Here is a 17,183-nt window from a genome sequence, read left to right as displayed (position 1 = left end):
TTGCTCAATTCCAGCTTCTTTATTAGTCATTGGGCAGAGGCATGGTTGTGGTGAAAAGCATATTGAATCCAGAAATATAACAGGCTCGAAAGATTCAAAATCCAAAATGCGGAGAGAATTTTTTGTTTTTTTGGAGGTTTGTTTTTTGTCATTTTTTTCAAGATAGAAGGGTTCAAAAGGAACCAAAATTAAAGTTTTCCAAATAGACCCACCCACACTATGCTACAATTGTATTCCGGATCCCTAGCGGCTTCTTCGTGGCAGTCGCAGAAATTTGGTTTTGTGAACCACTGGCTAGTGTCATTCGGGAGCCATAGCTGTAAGCTCAGACTAAGGTACAAGTGCTTCGGGCTAGGGCTTGCCCTGACTAGCCACCGGATGCGACTGTTCCTTAATTGCAATAAGTTGCGCGGTTTATGCAGTGAGTATGGGCACATCCATGCGGCATCACAACGGACCTTTAATAGTAAGCCTAGTTCTAGGTGTATGATAAATATACAACTAAACTTTTTTCCAAGATGTATCTTGGAAGAAGATAAACTTTAGAAACAGATTTAACGCTGGCTCCGTGCCAATGAACAATGAGCTATTCAATGGTTCCGGTTGTGTCTCAATTTCAAGAAGTTTCACTTTTACTGAAGCGCAACACATACCATCCGACTCGTATTTGAATTTGGGCGCATGACAATGGGGATGTGTATTCAATATTTGACTTGTACTCGAATGCGAGGCGAAGAAACATAGCGGAGCGGATGTTAATACTTTTTATCCGTACGTACCAGCGCGATTGTCTCCGTTCCAATTATCGCTATCGATTTTGTTCATCTCTTGCCTCTAAGGATTGGTATTCACGATATTGCGACATGCTCACATGCACAATTTCGTTATATTGTTGGATTTGTTCGTCTGTTCTTTCTGTTCTACTATTTCGTTTTTTTGTTGCTTTATTCGTTCGACGTCCAAAATGGACCTTGCTGTTCTTACTGATAAAAAATTTGATTTAAAATTTGCAAATTTTTGTTGATGTGCATCTTTATGCACTCTATTAGTATACTTACGTGCTACCTACAAATCTGAACATAAAAAAGTAAAGAATAATCTGGAGTGCCTGGAGTGCTTCAATTCTCATTATTTTAGATCTCTAGAGATTCTGTGACACCTATGGATACTTCTCCACGATCAGATCTATCTTTTTATTTATTATTCTTTCATAGACTTGTTCTTCGAAATGGTAAAAAGTGTATTCTACGTTAAATTTGGAGACATAGAGCAGAACGTGTCGTCCGAGTCGTGCACATACAATGTGGCGTCCTTGCAGGATTTGTGGTTTGAGTAGCTACCCGACACTTGGATCAAGGAATTCTGTCGGCCAATCCAATCTGCCCATAAGCGGAGCAACCACAGGGTAAGGCCGTGGGATAATAGCCTGCCTCATATCCCTGGGGACCGCTGCAGTTTGGCATTTGGAGATGGTGCCTCCTAGGTTACAGCTCATCTGCTCTGGCCCACCGCCCTTTTTCCTTACAATTTTCTTCTTTTTTTTGGGCGCTGCTGCTGCGGGCACTGGGGCTGCCTCCTTGTGCTGTTGTTTCTCGCTTATCTTCTCCAGCGGATTAAGCGGACAGCAGTTCTGGCAGCCATTGCAGTAGTTGGGGCTGGGGTACCAACAGTAGCAGCCAATGTATGGGTCGTAGTAGTAGTAAAAGGGCCAATAGCAGGAATCGCAGTAGGCATTGCAGCAGGTGTTGAAACCACTCGAAATGGGGGCTTCTTTTGGTGCAGGTTCGCACTGAACTGCAGGCGGAAATTCTTTTGGGTTCTTTCTGGGCTTGGATGATCCCGTCTGCGTGCATTCGTCGGCTCTGTGGGGAGTTATTGACATAAAGGATTGATAATAAGTGCTAATTAGCTCACTGAATGAAGAAACTGTTATTCCAGCAGTAGGATGGCATCGATTGCTCCGGCAATACAACAGGACTGCAGTCACTGGAACCGTTTGCGGTATTCGCCGAAGCTGGCATTGATTCGTTCGATATGGGAGTGGGTAAAGCAGCACCAGATGTAGCCTTCTTACTATCTGCATCGCGTTTGCCAAGTTTGCGTTTTAGTGACGATTCCTTTTCCTTCTTGGAATCGCCCTCATCTATCCGGTTGGCAATGTCGAGATTGACAGGCAGAAAGAGACAACAATTCTGCAGACCATTCTCGGGAAATGACAATTGCAGCGACTGAAGGACTCTGCAGATGACGTTGGACATTGGATTAATGCATCGATCTCGGAACTGGGACTTTATTTTTATACCCGATACTCAAAGAGCTTGGGAGTATATTATATTTGTGCTGAAGGTAGTTGTGTGTAACACGCAGAAGGAAGTGTTACAGGCCTCATAAAGTTATATATTCTTGATCAGCATCAATAGTCGAGTCGCTACAGTCACGTATGACTGTCCGTCTGTCCGTCTTGTTTGACGCCTAGTTCTCAAAGACTATAATTTTAAGTGTTGGCTCCTGTGATATCACACTGAATCAAGTTTGTTTCAAAATTTTGCCACACCCCCCTTCGCCCGTACAAAGAACGAAAATCTGTGGCATTCATAATTTCTAAGATACGAGAAAACTAAAGACGCAGCAACATAGGGAATGACCATATCTAGCAGATTGCCGAATATAGATAGGATTATTCTTAGGGCTTAGCGTAGCTGAAATCGGAGCTCATCTGAGAGTTTTTTTCATACAGAATCAGCAGGCAGGTGCGTATATTGTTGGCTGATCTAAATGCTGAAAGCGGAAAGCCATTGCCTACCTCTGTCTCTCTCCTTAAGCGGCATCAAAATGTTATCATTATTATAATTATTATTAATATATTATTAATTAATTATTGCATCACAGTAAGTAAAGTAGCCAGGCGGAAGTTTTACTTTTTTCTTTTAAATACCATTTGCTGACTGAGACATAGTTTGACTGTCTGTCTGACACAAAACATTTCAATATTGACTAATGGCTTCCCAAGGAAACAGATTCTCTGTCAAAATTTGGTAATACTGAAATGGAACTTGGCTGGAAAACTCTTCGGGAAATCGACGAATTGTTTATAAAATTAAATTATACTGTGTACTAAATAATTAAAAGGTTTGAGTTGATGAGCTTAAGCTAGCCATTAACATTCGGGAAGATCATGGCAAGATTTTAAATATGCCAAAAGACTGTTCGATAAACCGCGAAAATACTCTAAGTTTCTTCAAAAATCGAAAAGTGTTTGCCTAGATACTCTGCCTAATACATTACTATGCGAGTGCTCCCCGGAATAGGCCCTTTTCTAAATCCTAAGAATAAAATAAATAGGATAGAATTATTTACTGCTAAAATATCCAGCAGGTTGCCGGATAAGATGTTTTAATCGGAGCAGTATTATAGAAAAAAGGAACATATGAAATGTCAGTGTAACCCATTCAACGCCCTTACTCATTCCCTCCCTATCACACACTCTTCCTTGGCGGAGGAGAACGAGATGGAAACACACATACTGGCTAAGTATTGGGTCTTAATGTAACTCTGACGTGACACTCACCGATGAATAGCATCTCTGCTGGGATTGGACTGATCACAGATTTCTCCGGTCTTCTCCTGCGACTTCCTCGATTGAGCTGATTGAGTCTCTCCTTCTCCGTAAGTCTCATTTGCCTGCACAGCTTGTTGACCATATCCTAGCAGATCTTGTCGACCACCTCCTGGAGCTTGATATACTTGAGGTGGATAACCGATTGCCATGGATCCTGGATCCTTGTACCTTGGTATTTGCTTTGTTATATATCCAGGCATGGCAACTTGTGCACGCGGAGTGGGCAAAACTTCTTGTTCACCGTAAACACGAAACTGACTGCCGGGAGCCATTCCCTGTATTCCGTGCGTTCCAGGAGCCATTCCGTGCATACCTTGTGACCCAGGAGCCATTCCCTGTATGCCCTGAGTTCCAGGAGCTATTCCATGCATACCCTGAGTTCCAGGAGGCATTCCATGCAAAGAGAATCCTTCTTGAGGCGGCCAGGCAGCCGGAGGTTGTCCCGTCGGACCATTAGAGCCATTAGCAAATATTCCAGTCGGTCCATTTTCGTTCCCAGTCACTGCAACTTGTGCACCCGGAGTAGGTAAACCTCCTTGTTCACCGTAAACACCAAACTGACTGACAGGAGCCATTCCCTGCATACCCTGCGATCCAGGAGCCATTCCCTGCATATCCTGAGTTCCAGCAGCCATTCCCTGAATACCCTGAGTTCCAGGAGCCATTCCTTGCATACCCTGCGATCCAGGAGCCATTCCCTGCATGCCCTGAATTCCAGGACCTATTGCATGCATGCCTTGAGTTCCAGGAGCCATTCCATGCACAGGGAATCCTTGTTGAGGCGGCCAGGGAGCCGGAGGTTGTCCCATCAGACCATTAGCGCCATTAGCAAACATTCCAGTCCTTCCATTTTCGTTCACAGTCAGTGCAACTTGTGCACCCGGAGTAGGCAAACTCCTTTGTTCACCGTAAGCACCAAACTGACTGACAGGAGCCATTCCCTGCATACCCTGCGTTCCAGGAGCCATTCCCTGCATTGCCTGAGTTCCAGGAGCCATTCCCTGCATACCCTGCGATCTAGGAGCCATTCCCTGCATACCCTGAGTTCCAGGAGCCATTCGCTGCATATCCTGAGTTCCAGCAGCCATTCCCTGAATACCCTGAGTTCCAGGAGCCATTCCTTGCATACCCAGCGATCCAGGAGCCATTCCCTGCATACCCTGCGATCCAGGAGCCATTCCCTGCATACCCTGAGTTCCAGGAGCCATTCTCTGCATATCCTGAGTTCCAGCAGCCATTCCCTGCATACCCTGCGTTCCAGGAGCCATTCCATGCACAGAGAATCCTTCTTGAGGCGGCCAAGGAGCCGGAGGTTGTCCAGTCGGACCATTAGCGCCATTAGACGGTCCATTTTTGTCCCCCGTTTTCTTTTTATCTGTCCTCTTTGGTTCATTACCCTGTGTACCCATTTTGTTTGCGCCAATACCCGGTTTACTAGACTTTTTATTGCCGTCACCCTCCGGTTCTCTACCCTTTCTGTTTGGTCCATTATCAAGCCTACCATTTTGCATATTTCCGTCCCCAGTCGGCAGTGTGCCCTTTCTGTTTGTTCCAATACTCCTCTTAGCATTCTGTCCATATCTTTCCCCAGTAGACTGTCTTGCCGATCTGTTTACTCCAAGATCCGTCTTACCATTCTGTTCACTTCCGTCCTTAGTAATCTGTCTGCCCGATCCGTTTGCTCCATTATCTGCTCTACCAGTCTGTTTATTTTCGTCATCAGTCTTCTGTTTTTTCGCTCTTTTCTTTGCTCCAGTACCCGGCTTACCAGTCTGCCTATTTTTATCCCCAGTCGCCGTTTTAGTTGTATTTTTTCCTCCACATTCATCAAAGTATTGGTCACAGCAATCCAGCTTGGGTGTACAATCCGACTGCTTGCACAGAAAGCATGGAATACCAATGTCCGAGAATTGGGCAAACTCCTCCGGAGAGTGGACCGGATGCTGGCAAAAAGATCTAGAGTAACATTGGGGGCAATACGACTGGGGGCAGTACGACTGAAAAGAATTTCTGGAAAAAAAAAGAAATAACGAGTCATTACTGACGAGCTATATTGTATTTTTACTTACCCTCTATACAACCCCGTGCAGCTCTGGCAGCAAATCAGAGGCTGATGGGGGTTCTCTGGGCATGCGGACATTTTGAAAACTACGAGCTTTAGCTTCTCACGACTACCGCTCCAACGAAACTCATGGCCAAGGTTAAGGGAACTACAAAATCAAATCATCTCTTCTAGGATAAAATGACAGATTTTAAACAAGTTTTTGATTGTTTAAGCTAAGTCTAATGGGGTATTTTTATACTCGATACTCAAAGAGATTAGGGTTTTACTAGATTTGTGCTGGAAGTGGATGGTTGTAACACCATTTTTATGGTCATCATAAAACCCAGTGCAACCAAGGTGAAATATGAATGAAAAGAACAAACATACAAACGCATTTAAATAAAAGAAAGAGAACAATCAAAAAACATTACAAAGAAAGCCACAATCTATCTGCTTATTGAATGGGCCAAGGAACGGCCATTTTCTTGGGCAATTTCGCAGACACGCGTGGCAACACTGTCTCCGCTTTCGATACACAAGCTTCCGGTTAACGGTAAGTGGCACCCCGTTATATGGAGCGGCACCAGACCACCATCAAGTGAAACGTAAAAAGTTGTTTTCATCTTATTTTTAGATCCCGCCCAGAAGGCAGCGTTTCCGATCCCATAAAGTACACATTTTCTTGATCAGCATAAATAGCTGAGTCGATAGAGCCATTTTTTTTCTGTCTCTCTCTCTCACACACTCTTCGTGGTAAATGTGTGCGTCCTCTGGCGGAGAGGAGCCATACTGATTGAGTGTCGGGTATAAATGTAGAGTTGCGGATTCTAGATCGATTTAAATGACGCGATCTCGCCTCAAAAATGGTAAAAATATGATTTTATATTCATTTTATACGAAGCCCTCATAAAATTCTTTGTCACAAAAACTTTTGGCGAAAGATTTCGAAAAAAAAATTTTGAATGGATATCGATTTGATATTATCCACATATCGATTTGAATGGGGAATTTCGATTTGATAACGAGCTGCTTTCTTTTCCGTGTAGCTGAAGATATATTTAGTGATTGTATGGGTATGGGACTGTATCATTAAAGTAACTCTTGGTATCTGATTAAGAACCTAGCAAGCGGTTTTTAAATTTCTATTTAAACAAGTCTTTCCAAGAAACTAGAAAAATCCTTGTGCAAAAACTTATAAGTTAAATTTGTAATAAAAATGTACTCACGTGGACTGGATCAGAGTCCTGACGCGCCACAAAGGGCGGCACGTGCAGTGCCGCATCCAAATCAGCGCCATACTTCGAGAAATACTGCATTTGCAGCAAGACCAGCCACGATCCGAGTTAAGGATCTCCCTCGTGTCCAGCTGCCAAAACGTCGAAATGGTGCAAAATCAGCTGAGAAAGCTGACCAAGTTAAGGTACCAGCCACAACAGAGAGCCAGAACTCGCTGAAAACGAAAAAAAGTAGTTTTTTCGGACAAAAGAAAGATGAAATAATTGCGAGTCAAAAAAAAGCCACGGCTATGAGTGGATTGGGACGCGACACCCCCTTACCACAGCACCTAAAAGTTAAGACATCGCGTGTTCTCTATACAACTGACGAGGAGGTGCGCGACGCTCTCATGGAGTTTGGAGTTTTCATCATTTTCCTTGTCCTTACATCTCTGGGTGAGTTTAATACCAAATTGTGCTGAAATGAAAGCCATACTTCAATGAAATACGACGGATGGAGGCAATCTTTATAGCAGCTTAATTTTGTATTCATCTTGTAATAATGATCAGATCGCAATCTGGTCGGTAAGATCATATTATATTTATCTTTGAAGGATATATTTTTTACATTGATATCATAGAAGTCTACCCATAATCCGCTTACGTTAGTTGTTATATCCTCTCGTAGCTTGTTTTCAAAAAATACGGACAGACGGACATGGATATTTGCTGTTGTCATGGCTGTTACATTTATTTTAACGGAGTGTACATAATTTTTAAATGTGTTATTATAGGCCTCCAATACTTATTGTTTTCAGGAACCAAGTCTTTTAACTTGAATGGTATACATTTTCCAGTCTTTTTCAGTTTTTTGCTTTTTGATCTATTCTATTCTATATTATTTGATGAATTTGCAAAACTTCGAGTGCAACAAAAGGAATTTTTCTGCTGTTGATTGGGTATAAAGAAACAGTTTTCTCTTTTATTAAGGCACGCAAAATATAAATCGGAGTAATAGCTTTCTATGACTTGTAAGTTCCAAGGCCCATTAAAAATACCGTCTTTTAGACTCCTGTTCCTAGACAGTTTTTGCAGCCAAGTTGTTGCTGTTGTTTAATTCTAAAACACTTTTTTTTTCTTCATTTAATTTCGCATTTCATTTCCAGCTTTGTTATTGTTAGAAATATCAAGAGTTCGTCAAATAAATTATCGGTTTTAGTTAACTTTTAAAACACTTTTAATATGTGTTATGTGTTCAGGTCAAGTAATATAAAAGAAGAGAGTTAAAAATATAGATGAGCATATCGTTATATTAGTTGTATGATTTTACAATCGATAAGATCTCTGTTTCTTCGGTATATCACTGTAAGTCTTTTAACATGTCAACATAAAATTGATCAATAACTAATTTGTATTAACTACATACAAAAAATACATTTCAATGTTACCTATATGTACATACATAGCAATAAGCCGACCATTCTGGGGAGCTGTAAGCACTTAATTATTAAATATTTCAATAGAGAATTAATTAAGTTAAATTAATTAAGTTAAGTAATTGGAATGTTGTGTGCTACGGCTACGTATGTATGCTACGGCTGCGACTCTAAGATTTAATAAGGTAAGCCCTGTATTGAATGTGAATAAATCAATTTTTTGTTGTAAATTCACATGATTCTTATGATTTCAATATGATTTCATACGGTGTATGCCACCGGTTTATGTGACAGTAAAAAAATGTCGCCGCAATCAGAACTTGAACAAATTGGACTTCACAGAAGTAAATGCATCTGAGTTTTCTTTCGTACTGATTTTATTACGAAACATGCGAGGTTTATATACAGTTTTTACGAGTCACAATTGCTTATTTAGGATCTTAGGGTTGTTCTAGATTCTAGGCATATTATCGATAGTCTATTTCTTTATGACTAAAGAAGCACCACAAATATAACAGCAGAATATTCCAAAAGTCAGATCTAAGATAGTTTCATGCAGATGGTGTGAAAGTTGACCAAATGGTCATCCAGAATGAGTTTTATAATAATGATATAAATATCATTAAGGGTCATTAAGGGAATATTTTTGATTATTTATTTAGACAGGCTACTTATTTTTCTAGGTCTAACCATACGATTTTGTACTATATTAGAAATCGCATATACCATAATCAAACCCCAATCGACTTCCTGTGTGGTGATTCCTGGATTTCGAACTCGTTTTTCTTCCAGTAACTTTGTCCGTGCGTCACCCTCATATGTTCTACTTTAATGATACGATGATGAAACTGTTTACCACACGCAACCTGACTGTGGTCCCATCAGTGACGGTCTCCTTTGAGAAGATGCTCACCGTCCCAGATTGGTGGGACTATTTGGTATACAACTTTATAAATACATTGCATGGAGATATGACCAGCAGCACTTCAACAAGCCCACGATCTAAATCCGTTAACGAAGCCAAAACCGATCGGAGCTCATTCAAGTCCAGCGAAGATATCCTGTATGTGGAGGATGGGGATGTTGAACGCAATGATGAATCCTCTAGGAGGAAAAGAGAAACTGGACCAGCACTACCTTACGGCGAGATCGATGAAATCGACAGGGACGAAAATCTCGATGGCCTGGACCTGGACCTTGACCTGAGCGCGCAAATCGGCGAAACCACAAAAAGTCGTAGTGCTCGTAGCGATACTGCTAGCGAAACTGTCCCATGGGCTGAAAGCAGCCTTAATTTGACTACCCATCTCAACGGTCGCTTATTCCTGCACGAGAACCTTATGCTTGGTCCACCACGCCTACGGCAGATTCGCGTTAGCAAGAACAGTTGCCAAACGGACGGTAACTTCCCTCAGAACTTCAACACCTGCTATGCCGCATATTCCAATGCGGCCGAAGAGAACTCCGAATGGCACAAAGGTACTCGATACCGAACAATGCGCGAACTGGGCGCCACCCCGATCTTGACTTTACTGGCCTACTATCGCTCTGGTGGGTACACTGTTGATCTGACCTACGACAAGGATGAGAATCTGCAGAGCATAAATAAGCTGAAAAGCGTTAATTGGCTGGATCGCGGTTCGAGGCTGTGTTTGGTGGAGTTCAATATGTTCAACGATAACAAAGACATCTTTCAGAGCGTTAAGTAGGGGTTTGCCTCGATTTTAATTAAAGTTTATTTCAAGTTCTTCTTCTCTCCAGACTTATTGCTGAAATCCCCCCCACGGGTGGTGTCATACCGCAGGCGCATTTGCGAACAGTCAAAGAGTATTCTTTTTTCACCGATCTCAGTCTGACCATGACTGTAGTCTATATATTCTGGTATATAATGGTATTTTACTACACCATTTGTGAGATCAATGCATTCTGCAAGTCAGGATGGAGAGCCTACTTCACATCATTAATGAACATTCTTGATAATATTGTGTTAGTGGTAAGTATTATTTTCTGTACTGTTATGTTCCCGATCTACTTTTCTTATCTATTTTTCTTGTACCCAGTTATGTTACCTGGCCTTGTTCTACAACATTTGGCATACCTTCAAAATGAAATCCATTACATCCAAGGCCTACACGCAACAGCACTATCAAAGTATCGATGTTCTCTGCTTATCGAATTTGATCTATGTGGATATGATGGCTATTTTAGCATTTTTGGTATGGATCAAAATATTCAAGTTTATCAGTTTCAACAAGACACTCATTCAGTTCACAACGACTTTAAGAAAGGTATGCCATTTTATTCAAAATATTTATTGGCTAGACTGTGACAATAACTGTGATTGATTTTTTGAAAATTTATAGTGCTCTAAGGATTTGATTGGATTCAGTATTATGTTTGGCATTGTTTTTTTGGCCTATGCCCAACTGGGTCTTCTGCTTTTCGGCACTGAGCATCCAGATTTTAATAATTTTGTCACCTCAGTATTAACAATGATCCGCATGATCCTCGGTGATTTTCAGTACACTCTTATTCAGCAGTCCAATCGGGTGCTCGGGCCCATCTACTTTCTCACCTATATTGTGCTTGTGTTCTTCATCCTGTTGGCAAGTTTGAGAACTTAAATACATTTTATAGGTCTTAATGTGTTGTATTCCACAAGAACATGTTTTTAGCCATCATCATGCAAACTTATAACTCAGTCAAGAATGAAATCACTCAAGGACGCAGCCAGTTAGCCTCATATGTCATTAAGAAACTGGCTGGTGCCTTCTACTGGATAACTCACTGCGGCCGTGCGCGTCGTTTCCGGTCAGCCCGCCCACCACCTGCATTCAATGAAGCTGATCAGAATTCCACGGCCACAGAATTAAAGCAGCCTAAGCTGCTGAGGAGGAGCATGACCACAGAAGAGTACATTTACTAGGTACAGCTTTAAACATACATAATTTAAACTGAATATCTATTTCAGGGCACGGTATTTCCAAAATATTCCTCCCGATGTTCAGAATAGGGAATTGTTTCGGTAAGAGCCCTGATATATTGTTTGGGTTATAGTTTATAACTTTTGTTTTTTGCTTTTTCCTAGTCTTACCAATCGCGTAAGTCTGATTGAAGAAGTTCTCGAACAGCTTGTTACCAATATTGATAGCATACTGCAACGCTTTGAGAGACAACAAGGTGTAAGGAAGACCTAAGCTCGAAATATCTATATGGCCAAAATCTTCCCAAAAACGCATGAATATTTGTAATTTTAATATTTATGATATTTGCATTCAAAATTTTACATATGTATATAGGGAGATTTTCTGTTAATTTGAAATTGTTATTAATATAAATTGTCTGATTTCAAATTTAATAACATTCATTTTAATTTCTTATAATTAAATATTCAAACACTTACAATTATTAAGTGATTTAACATGAAAATGAAAATATACAAAAATATTTTAGTTATTTATCAAATTCATAAAGGTGAGATGATTGAGTTCTACACACATACTAATGTTATTGACGTCGATGCACCCCCAGGAATACGCCGATCCTAACGGGCACTTCCTTATAAAACTTCAGTCGTGGGCAGCATTCGCACAGGGTTCGGGTAATATACCCATGAATTTTGAGTATCGGGTATAAAAATATGAAACGGTTCAAGAAATCATCACATGGTGACGATAACTCAATGTAATAAGTCGTAAGAATATGAAATCAATACAATACATATGTACATATGTATGTATATATTAGCATAAATCTTAGAACTGTTTTCAAAACAATTAAAAATATGTGAGACTAATTAAATGTCTCGCGAGCCATTAAATTTTTCGGCAAAGCTTTATAGAATTAAAGCGAGCGGAAACGTTGTGAGCCGAAGCTAGGGCCGCGACTTTACATTTAATCCTGATACTCAGTTAGTATGGCTGCCTTCCACAGTGCAAATGGAAGAGTATGTGAAAGAGAGGGAATGACTAAGCGCATGGTACGCCATCATAGCAATTGCAAATTGAGTTGACAATATAATAATAATAATAATCTGATCTTATAATAATTTTAGTTTTCTCATATCTTCAAAATTGTGAATGCCATAGATTTGTTTCCATTGCTCAGCCCAATTTTCACTAAAAAAAACAAAGAGGATTTGATGATGGACATGAAAGATGAGTGAAAGCAATTTTGTTGTTCTGAGACAGACTGTTTCCGATACTGATTTTATTTTACAGAACTAATTCTATTTACATTCAAAAAAAGGTGCAAAAAGTTCTGAGTCTGTAAGAATACGGTAGTAATGAATAATGCTCCAATATCCAACATTAGTTGAGATACATCAAACTCGTATATCGAATTTAGTGTTTTCTTGCGCCTTGCTCTCTCTCGATGCGTTTTAGTACATCATCCATATTGGTGACCAGCTGTTCGAGAATTTCTTCAATCAGTGTTACGCGATTTGTTAGCCTAAGAGATAGTAAAGAAAACCAAGGTGATTTACAAATAATAAATGGCACTAAAATAAGTATCGGAGCTCTTACTGAAATAGTTCCTTGTTTTGAACATCGGGGGGAACCTCTTCAAAGTAACGGGCGCTGAAAGAGATATTTAGCTAAAGTTAAAAAGGACTGGTAAGTTTACTCTGGTAAATATACTCTGCTTGGGTTATGTTTGCTAGCACTTTAGGCTCTTCAAATTCTGCGATCGTGCCATCCACATCAGTCTCATTGACAGAAGCAGTTCGGCGGGTAGGCTGAACCCGTGCCTTCCGGCCACAGTGGACGATCCAGTAAATGGCTGCAGCCAGCTTCTTATAGATATATGAGCCCAAATGACTGCGCCCTTGGGTAATTTCACTCTTTACCGAGTTATAAGTTTCCATGATGATGGCCAGGAACATGTTCTAGTGGAATACAACTTATGGTAACCGACAAAACTCATTCGATGCTCAAAGCTTACCAGCAATATAAAAAACACAAGTAGAATGTAGGTGAGAAAGTAGATGGGACCCAGCACCCGATTCGCTTGCTCAATGAGATTATATTGAAAATCGCCTAGGATCATGCGGATCATGGTCAAGACTGAAGTGACGAAGTTATGAAAATCTGGATGCTTAGTGCCGAAGAGCAGAAGGCCCAGTTGAGCATAGGCCAAAAAAACAATGCCGAACATAAGACTGAAGCCAGCCAAATCTTTGGAGCACTACAAATGTTCAAATAAATCATCAAAAATGACATCTATTGAAATTAAAATATTAAAAAATACCCTTCTTAATGTAGTTGTAAACTGAACAAGAGTTTTGTTGAAACTGATAAACTTGAATATTTTTATCCATACAAGAAAAGCTAAAATGGCCATCATATCCACATAGATGATGTTCATAAAGCAAAGAACATCGATACTTTGATAGCCCGTGTGCCTCTTGGCATTTCGTGTAAGGGCACCAACTTGGAATGTGTGCCAGACGTTGTAGATCAAGGCCAGGTAGCAAAGCTAGGAGTGGAAAGGTAGATTGCGAAGCGATGATTAAAAAAATTGTTACCACTAGTACACTAGTACTGTCGAAGGAATGGAAAGGGAGATCAGGAAGCGACCAATAATGTTAATATTTACCACTAATACAATAGTGTCGAGAACATTTAGCAACGACCTGTAGTAAATTGTAATCCCCGACTTTCTCAATCCATTAATCTCACAGATAGTATAATAAGCGACCATGATATACCAAAATATATAGATCACAGTCATAGTCTGACTGGTATCGTTGAAGAAAGAATACTGCTTGACAGTTTGCAGATGCGTCTGTGGTATCACACCTCCCGTGGGGGGGATTTCGGCTAGAAGTCTGGTTGGAAGAGAAGCTTTAAATGAGCTAAACTTTAAGTCGAAGCTGATCCCTACTTGACGCTTTGAAAGATGTCCGTATTCTTGTTGTACAGATTGAACTCCATCAGACATAGCCTTGAGCCGCGATCCAGCCAATTATCGTGCCTCAGTTTATTTATCTTCTCCAAATTATCGTTCTTGTCATAGGTCAGATCAGCGATGTAACCACCAGTACTATAGAATGCCAGCACTGTCCAAATCGGAGTCGCGTTCAGCTTGCCCATCGTGTAGAACTCTGTACCTTTGTGCGTACCGGTTTTCTCTTCCATCCCCGCCGAATAGGCGGAGTAGCAGGTGTTGAAATGTCGTACGAAGTCGTCGCTCGCTTGACAACTCTCCCTGCGGACACGAATCTGCCGAAGGCGCGGGGGACCGAGCAGAAGGTTCTGGAGCAGATATACGCGACCCTCGAGATGTGTGGTTGCTTTCGAGTTTTGTCTAGTACTGGCAGAACCATCAAAACCAGCTCTTTTGTCGTTGAAAGTTTGCTCGTCTAGCTCGATGTCTTCAAGCCCGGCATCTTGTGGTCGTTGTTCGAATTCCCCGTTCCGTTTCTGGGATTCATCATAATCGCGATCCACATACCCATCCTCCACATTCCACTGATCCTCGCTGGCCTGACGCAACGCTTCAGCGTTTTGTTTACCGGTTGTAGTGTCATTTGGTGCTGCTGTAGTTATGGTCAAATCTCCGTGCAATGTTTTTATAAAGTTGTATACCAAATAGTCCCACCAATCTGGGACAGTGAGAATCTTTTCAAAACAGACCGTAACGGATGGAGCCACAACCATTTCGCGAGTGGAAAATAGTTTCTTTATAGTATCGTTAAAGTAGAACATGTGAGGGTGACGCACAGACAGAGTTACTGCAACACAAATTATTTTAATCTTAATAGCGCTTGAGGTTAGAAAAATAGATGCAACATGTTGTTTGCTGACTTTTAAGATCATAGAAATGGTTATCGTATTTTAATCTTATCCGAGGTTTTTGAAGTAAGCATAATTGTTTTTATTAAACATGGAAGAATATTTAAAACAATTTTTTTTTTCTAAAGTTGTTTGAATTTGCATACATGATTGATTAAACATTCGAGTAAACTTTCTAGTAATTATATTGTAATATTTATATATAAGAATATATACCAGTCGTTATACGTTACGGATGTATACACCTTGAATGTGAATCACCTACTCACCCAATGATGTCAGTATAAGAAATATGATGAACACTCCAAACTCCAGGAGAGCATCGCGCACTTCCTCATCTGTGGTATAGAGAATGCGCGTTGATTTTCCTTTTTGGCCTTGGTGTATGTGGACTTCGCGTCCTAATCCATTAGAAAGTGAACCCCTTTTCGGGGTCGCAACCAGTATCCCCTTTTTTCGTCCGAACAAGCCGCGTCTTTCCTCTTTTGCCGTCTCCTCAGTCACACCAGAAGAACGGGTCTGATCCAGAGGTGGATCTGCACCGGGTTCCGGAGCCTGACCACGGCTCGCGGCTGGTTTCTCTTCAAATGCCGTATCTTTCGCAGAAGGCGGCAGCGACACTGCACGTGCTGACCTTGGAGGCGAAATAGGACTTTGAACCTGTCTATCCGGTCTTTGACCCTGACCCATTGACGACATTTTTAATGCGAACTTTTCTAAGATATATTTCAGTTAAAATTATGCCCCAATTTGTTGCAAAACCGAGTAAGGACTAAAATAAATCTTGAAGTTTAAGTAAAGATTGCTTCGATCTGGCCCAGGTACTCAAGCCGTGTGTCTACATTTATACCCGATACTCAGTTGGTATATTTATATGTAAGCTTTTTTTTTTACATGTGTTTCTTTTTCTCTATTCCCATATTTCCTGTTTTCTATTCTGCCGGACGGAGGACTCCGCAATTGATGCTGATCAAGAAAACGAGTTTATATGTATACTTTATGGCGGCAGAAACTCTTCCTTAATCGTGCTATCCACATATCCAACTTCACCAAAAATCTACTCTTTGAGTATCAGGTACATAAAAGTCGATCCTTTGGTTTGAAAAAGTTTCTAAAGACAACTTTAGTGACATTTGACTAATTCAAAACACTAATACCGTCAATTGCTACTCTACTGAATTTTGATAATTTTTATACCCGATACTCAAAATGAGTTTTGGGGTATATTAGATTTGTGGTGAAAATGGATGTGTGTCACGTCCAGAAGGAATCGTATCCGACCCCATAAAGTATATAAATTCTTGATCAGCATCAATAGCCGACTCGATTGAGCACTGTCTGTCTCTCCGTCCGTCCGTCTGTCCGTCCCTATTAGCGCCTAGTGCTTAAAGACTATAAAAGCTAGAGAAACGATTTTTTGGATCCAGACTTCTGTGATATGTCACTGTTACAATATTTCAAAACTTCGCCCCACCTTCCGCCCCACAAAGGACGAAAATCTGTGGCATCCACAATATTGAATATACGAGAAAACTAAAAACGCACAATCATAGAGAATGACCGTATCTATGAGATTGCTGAATCTCAGATCGGATCATTTCTATAGCCAAAAGGAACAAATTAATTTGCAGTGGCTACGCAGGGCCCGACGACATGTTCAGACACGTTTTCTGTCTCTCTCGCACGCACACATTGTCGCTCAATGTAGCCATACTGACTATGTAACGAGTATAAATGTAGAGCTGCGGTCGCCGCAGCAACTCACAACGTTCCCCCTCGTTTTTTAGTGGCAATGCGTGGTACTCTTGCCCTTGCTGATTTTGACCTGGCTATACTAAAGTAGCCCAAGCTACGACACCCAAGGCACCCATAAACTTTAAATATTTGCCCATAATAATCCTTCACAAACCTTAGGCAACTCAGCTCCTGAAAACATAGACACGCATTCTTTCATTTTTGACAAAATCCAATGTCTTCCAATCAATATGAACTAAGATGTACAATGTATATGAAAAATAATCTATATTTCGATTCTTTTGAATTAAGATAAATATAGATATACATACATATGTA

At 40.7% G+C, this 17,183-nt stretch overlaps 3 protein-coding genes across 3 annotated transcripts; 1 reads left to right on the top strand and 2 right to left on the bottom strand.

Annotated features, from left to right (window-relative positions):
* Positions 1–1,178: 1,178 nt before the first annotated feature.
* On the bottom strand, positions 1,179–5,819 carry LOC6597673. Its single transcript, XM_002022791.2, has 4 exons — positions 5,689–5,819; positions 3,569–5,629; positions 1,915–2,238; positions 1,179–1,862 (listed from the first exon to the last, which is right to left on the bottom strand). The coding sequence occupies exons 1-4, from the start codon at positions 5,757–5,759 to the stop codon at positions 1,337–1,339; spliced, it is 2,982 nt and encodes a 993-aa protein (XP_002022827.1). The 5' UTR covers positions 5,760–5,819; the 3' UTR covers positions 1,179–1,336.
* Positions 5,820–6,949: 1,130 nt separating this feature from the next.
* LOC6597672 (polycystic kidney disease 2-like 2 protein) lies at positions 6,950–11,584 on the top strand. The gene is made up of 9 exons (XM_026993103.1): positions 6,950–7,333; positions 9,106–9,526; positions 9,617–10,018; positions 10,075–10,306; positions 10,374–10,601; positions 10,677–10,919; positions 10,976–11,226; positions 11,285–11,338; positions 11,402–11,584. The coding sequence occupies exons 1-9, from the start codon at positions 7,189–7,191 to the stop codon at positions 11,508–11,510; spliced, it is 2,085 nt and encodes a 694-aa protein (XP_026848904.1). The 5' UTR covers positions 6,950–7,188; the 3' UTR covers positions 11,511–11,584.
* A 986-nt stretch (positions 11,585–12,570) lies between these two features.
* On the bottom strand, positions 12,571–15,809 carry LOC113566636 (polycystic kidney disease 2-like 1 protein). Its single transcript, XM_026993153.1, has 8 exons — positions 15,380–15,809; positions 14,200–15,049; positions 13,912–14,143; positions 13,564–13,791; positions 13,258–13,500; positions 12,954–13,201; positions 12,840–12,893; positions 12,571–12,765 (listed from the first exon to the last, which is right to left on the bottom strand). Exons 1-8 carry the CDS (start codon positions 15,807–15,809, stop codon positions 12,657–12,659), a joined length of 2,394 nt encoding a protein of 797 aa, XP_026848954.1. The 3' UTR covers positions 12,571–12,656.
* Between the last annotated feature and the right edge of the window lie 1,374 nt (positions 15,810–17,183).

The sequence above is a fragment of the Drosophila persimilis genome, unplaced genomic scaffold, assembly GCF_003286085.1.
Source record: "Drosophila persimilis strain 14011-0111.01,24,50 unplaced genomic scaffold, DperRS2 tig00000804-arrow-arrow-pilon, whole genome shotgun sequence".
NCBI classification, from domain to species: Eukaryota; Metazoa; Arthropoda; class Insecta; order Diptera; family Drosophilidae; genus Drosophila; species Drosophila persimilis.
Note: the sequence above shows the minus strand (reverse complement) of the source record. Positions and strands in the feature narration are given on the sequence as shown.

Bases quoted from the DNA above. Each gene is read 5' to 3' on its own strand.
- LOC113566636 (XM_026993153.1), bottom strand. From the start codon at position 15,809: ATGTCGTCAATGGGTCAGGGTCAAAGACCGGATAGACAGGTTCAAAGT. The intron at 13,501-13,563 runs GTATTTTTTAAT...GAACATTTGTAG, and splicing joins TTACAACTACATTAAGAAGG to TGCTCCAAAGATTTGGCTGG. The intron at 12,766-12,839 runs GTAAGAGCTCCG...ACTATCTCTTAG, and splicing joins CAAAACAAGGAACTATTTCA to GCTAACAAATCGCGTAACAC.
- LOC6597673 (XM_002022791.2), bottom strand. From the start codon at position 5,759: ATGTCCGCATGCCCAGAGAACCCCCATCAGCCTCTGATTTGCTGCCAG. The intron at 5,630-5,688 runs GTAAGTAAAAAT...TTTTTTTTCCAG, and splicing joins TGCACGGGGTTGTATAGAGG to AAATTCTTTTCAGTCGTACT. The intron at 1,863-1,914 runs GTGAGCTAATTA...AACTCCCCACAG, and splicing joins AATAACAGTTTCTTCATTCA to AGCCGACGAATGCACGCAGA.
- LOC6597672 (XM_026993103.1), top strand. From the start codon at position 7,189: ATGAGTGGATTGGGACGCGACACCCCCTTACCACAGCACCTAAAAGTT. The intron at 10,307-10,373 runs GTAAGTATTATT...TCTTGTACCCAG, and splicing joins TTGATAATATTGTGTTAGTG to TTATGTTACCTGGCCTTGTT. The intron at 10,920-10,975 runs GCAAGTTTGAGA...GTATTCCACAAG, and splicing joins TTGTGTTCTTCATCCTGTTG to AACATGTTTTTAGCCATCAT.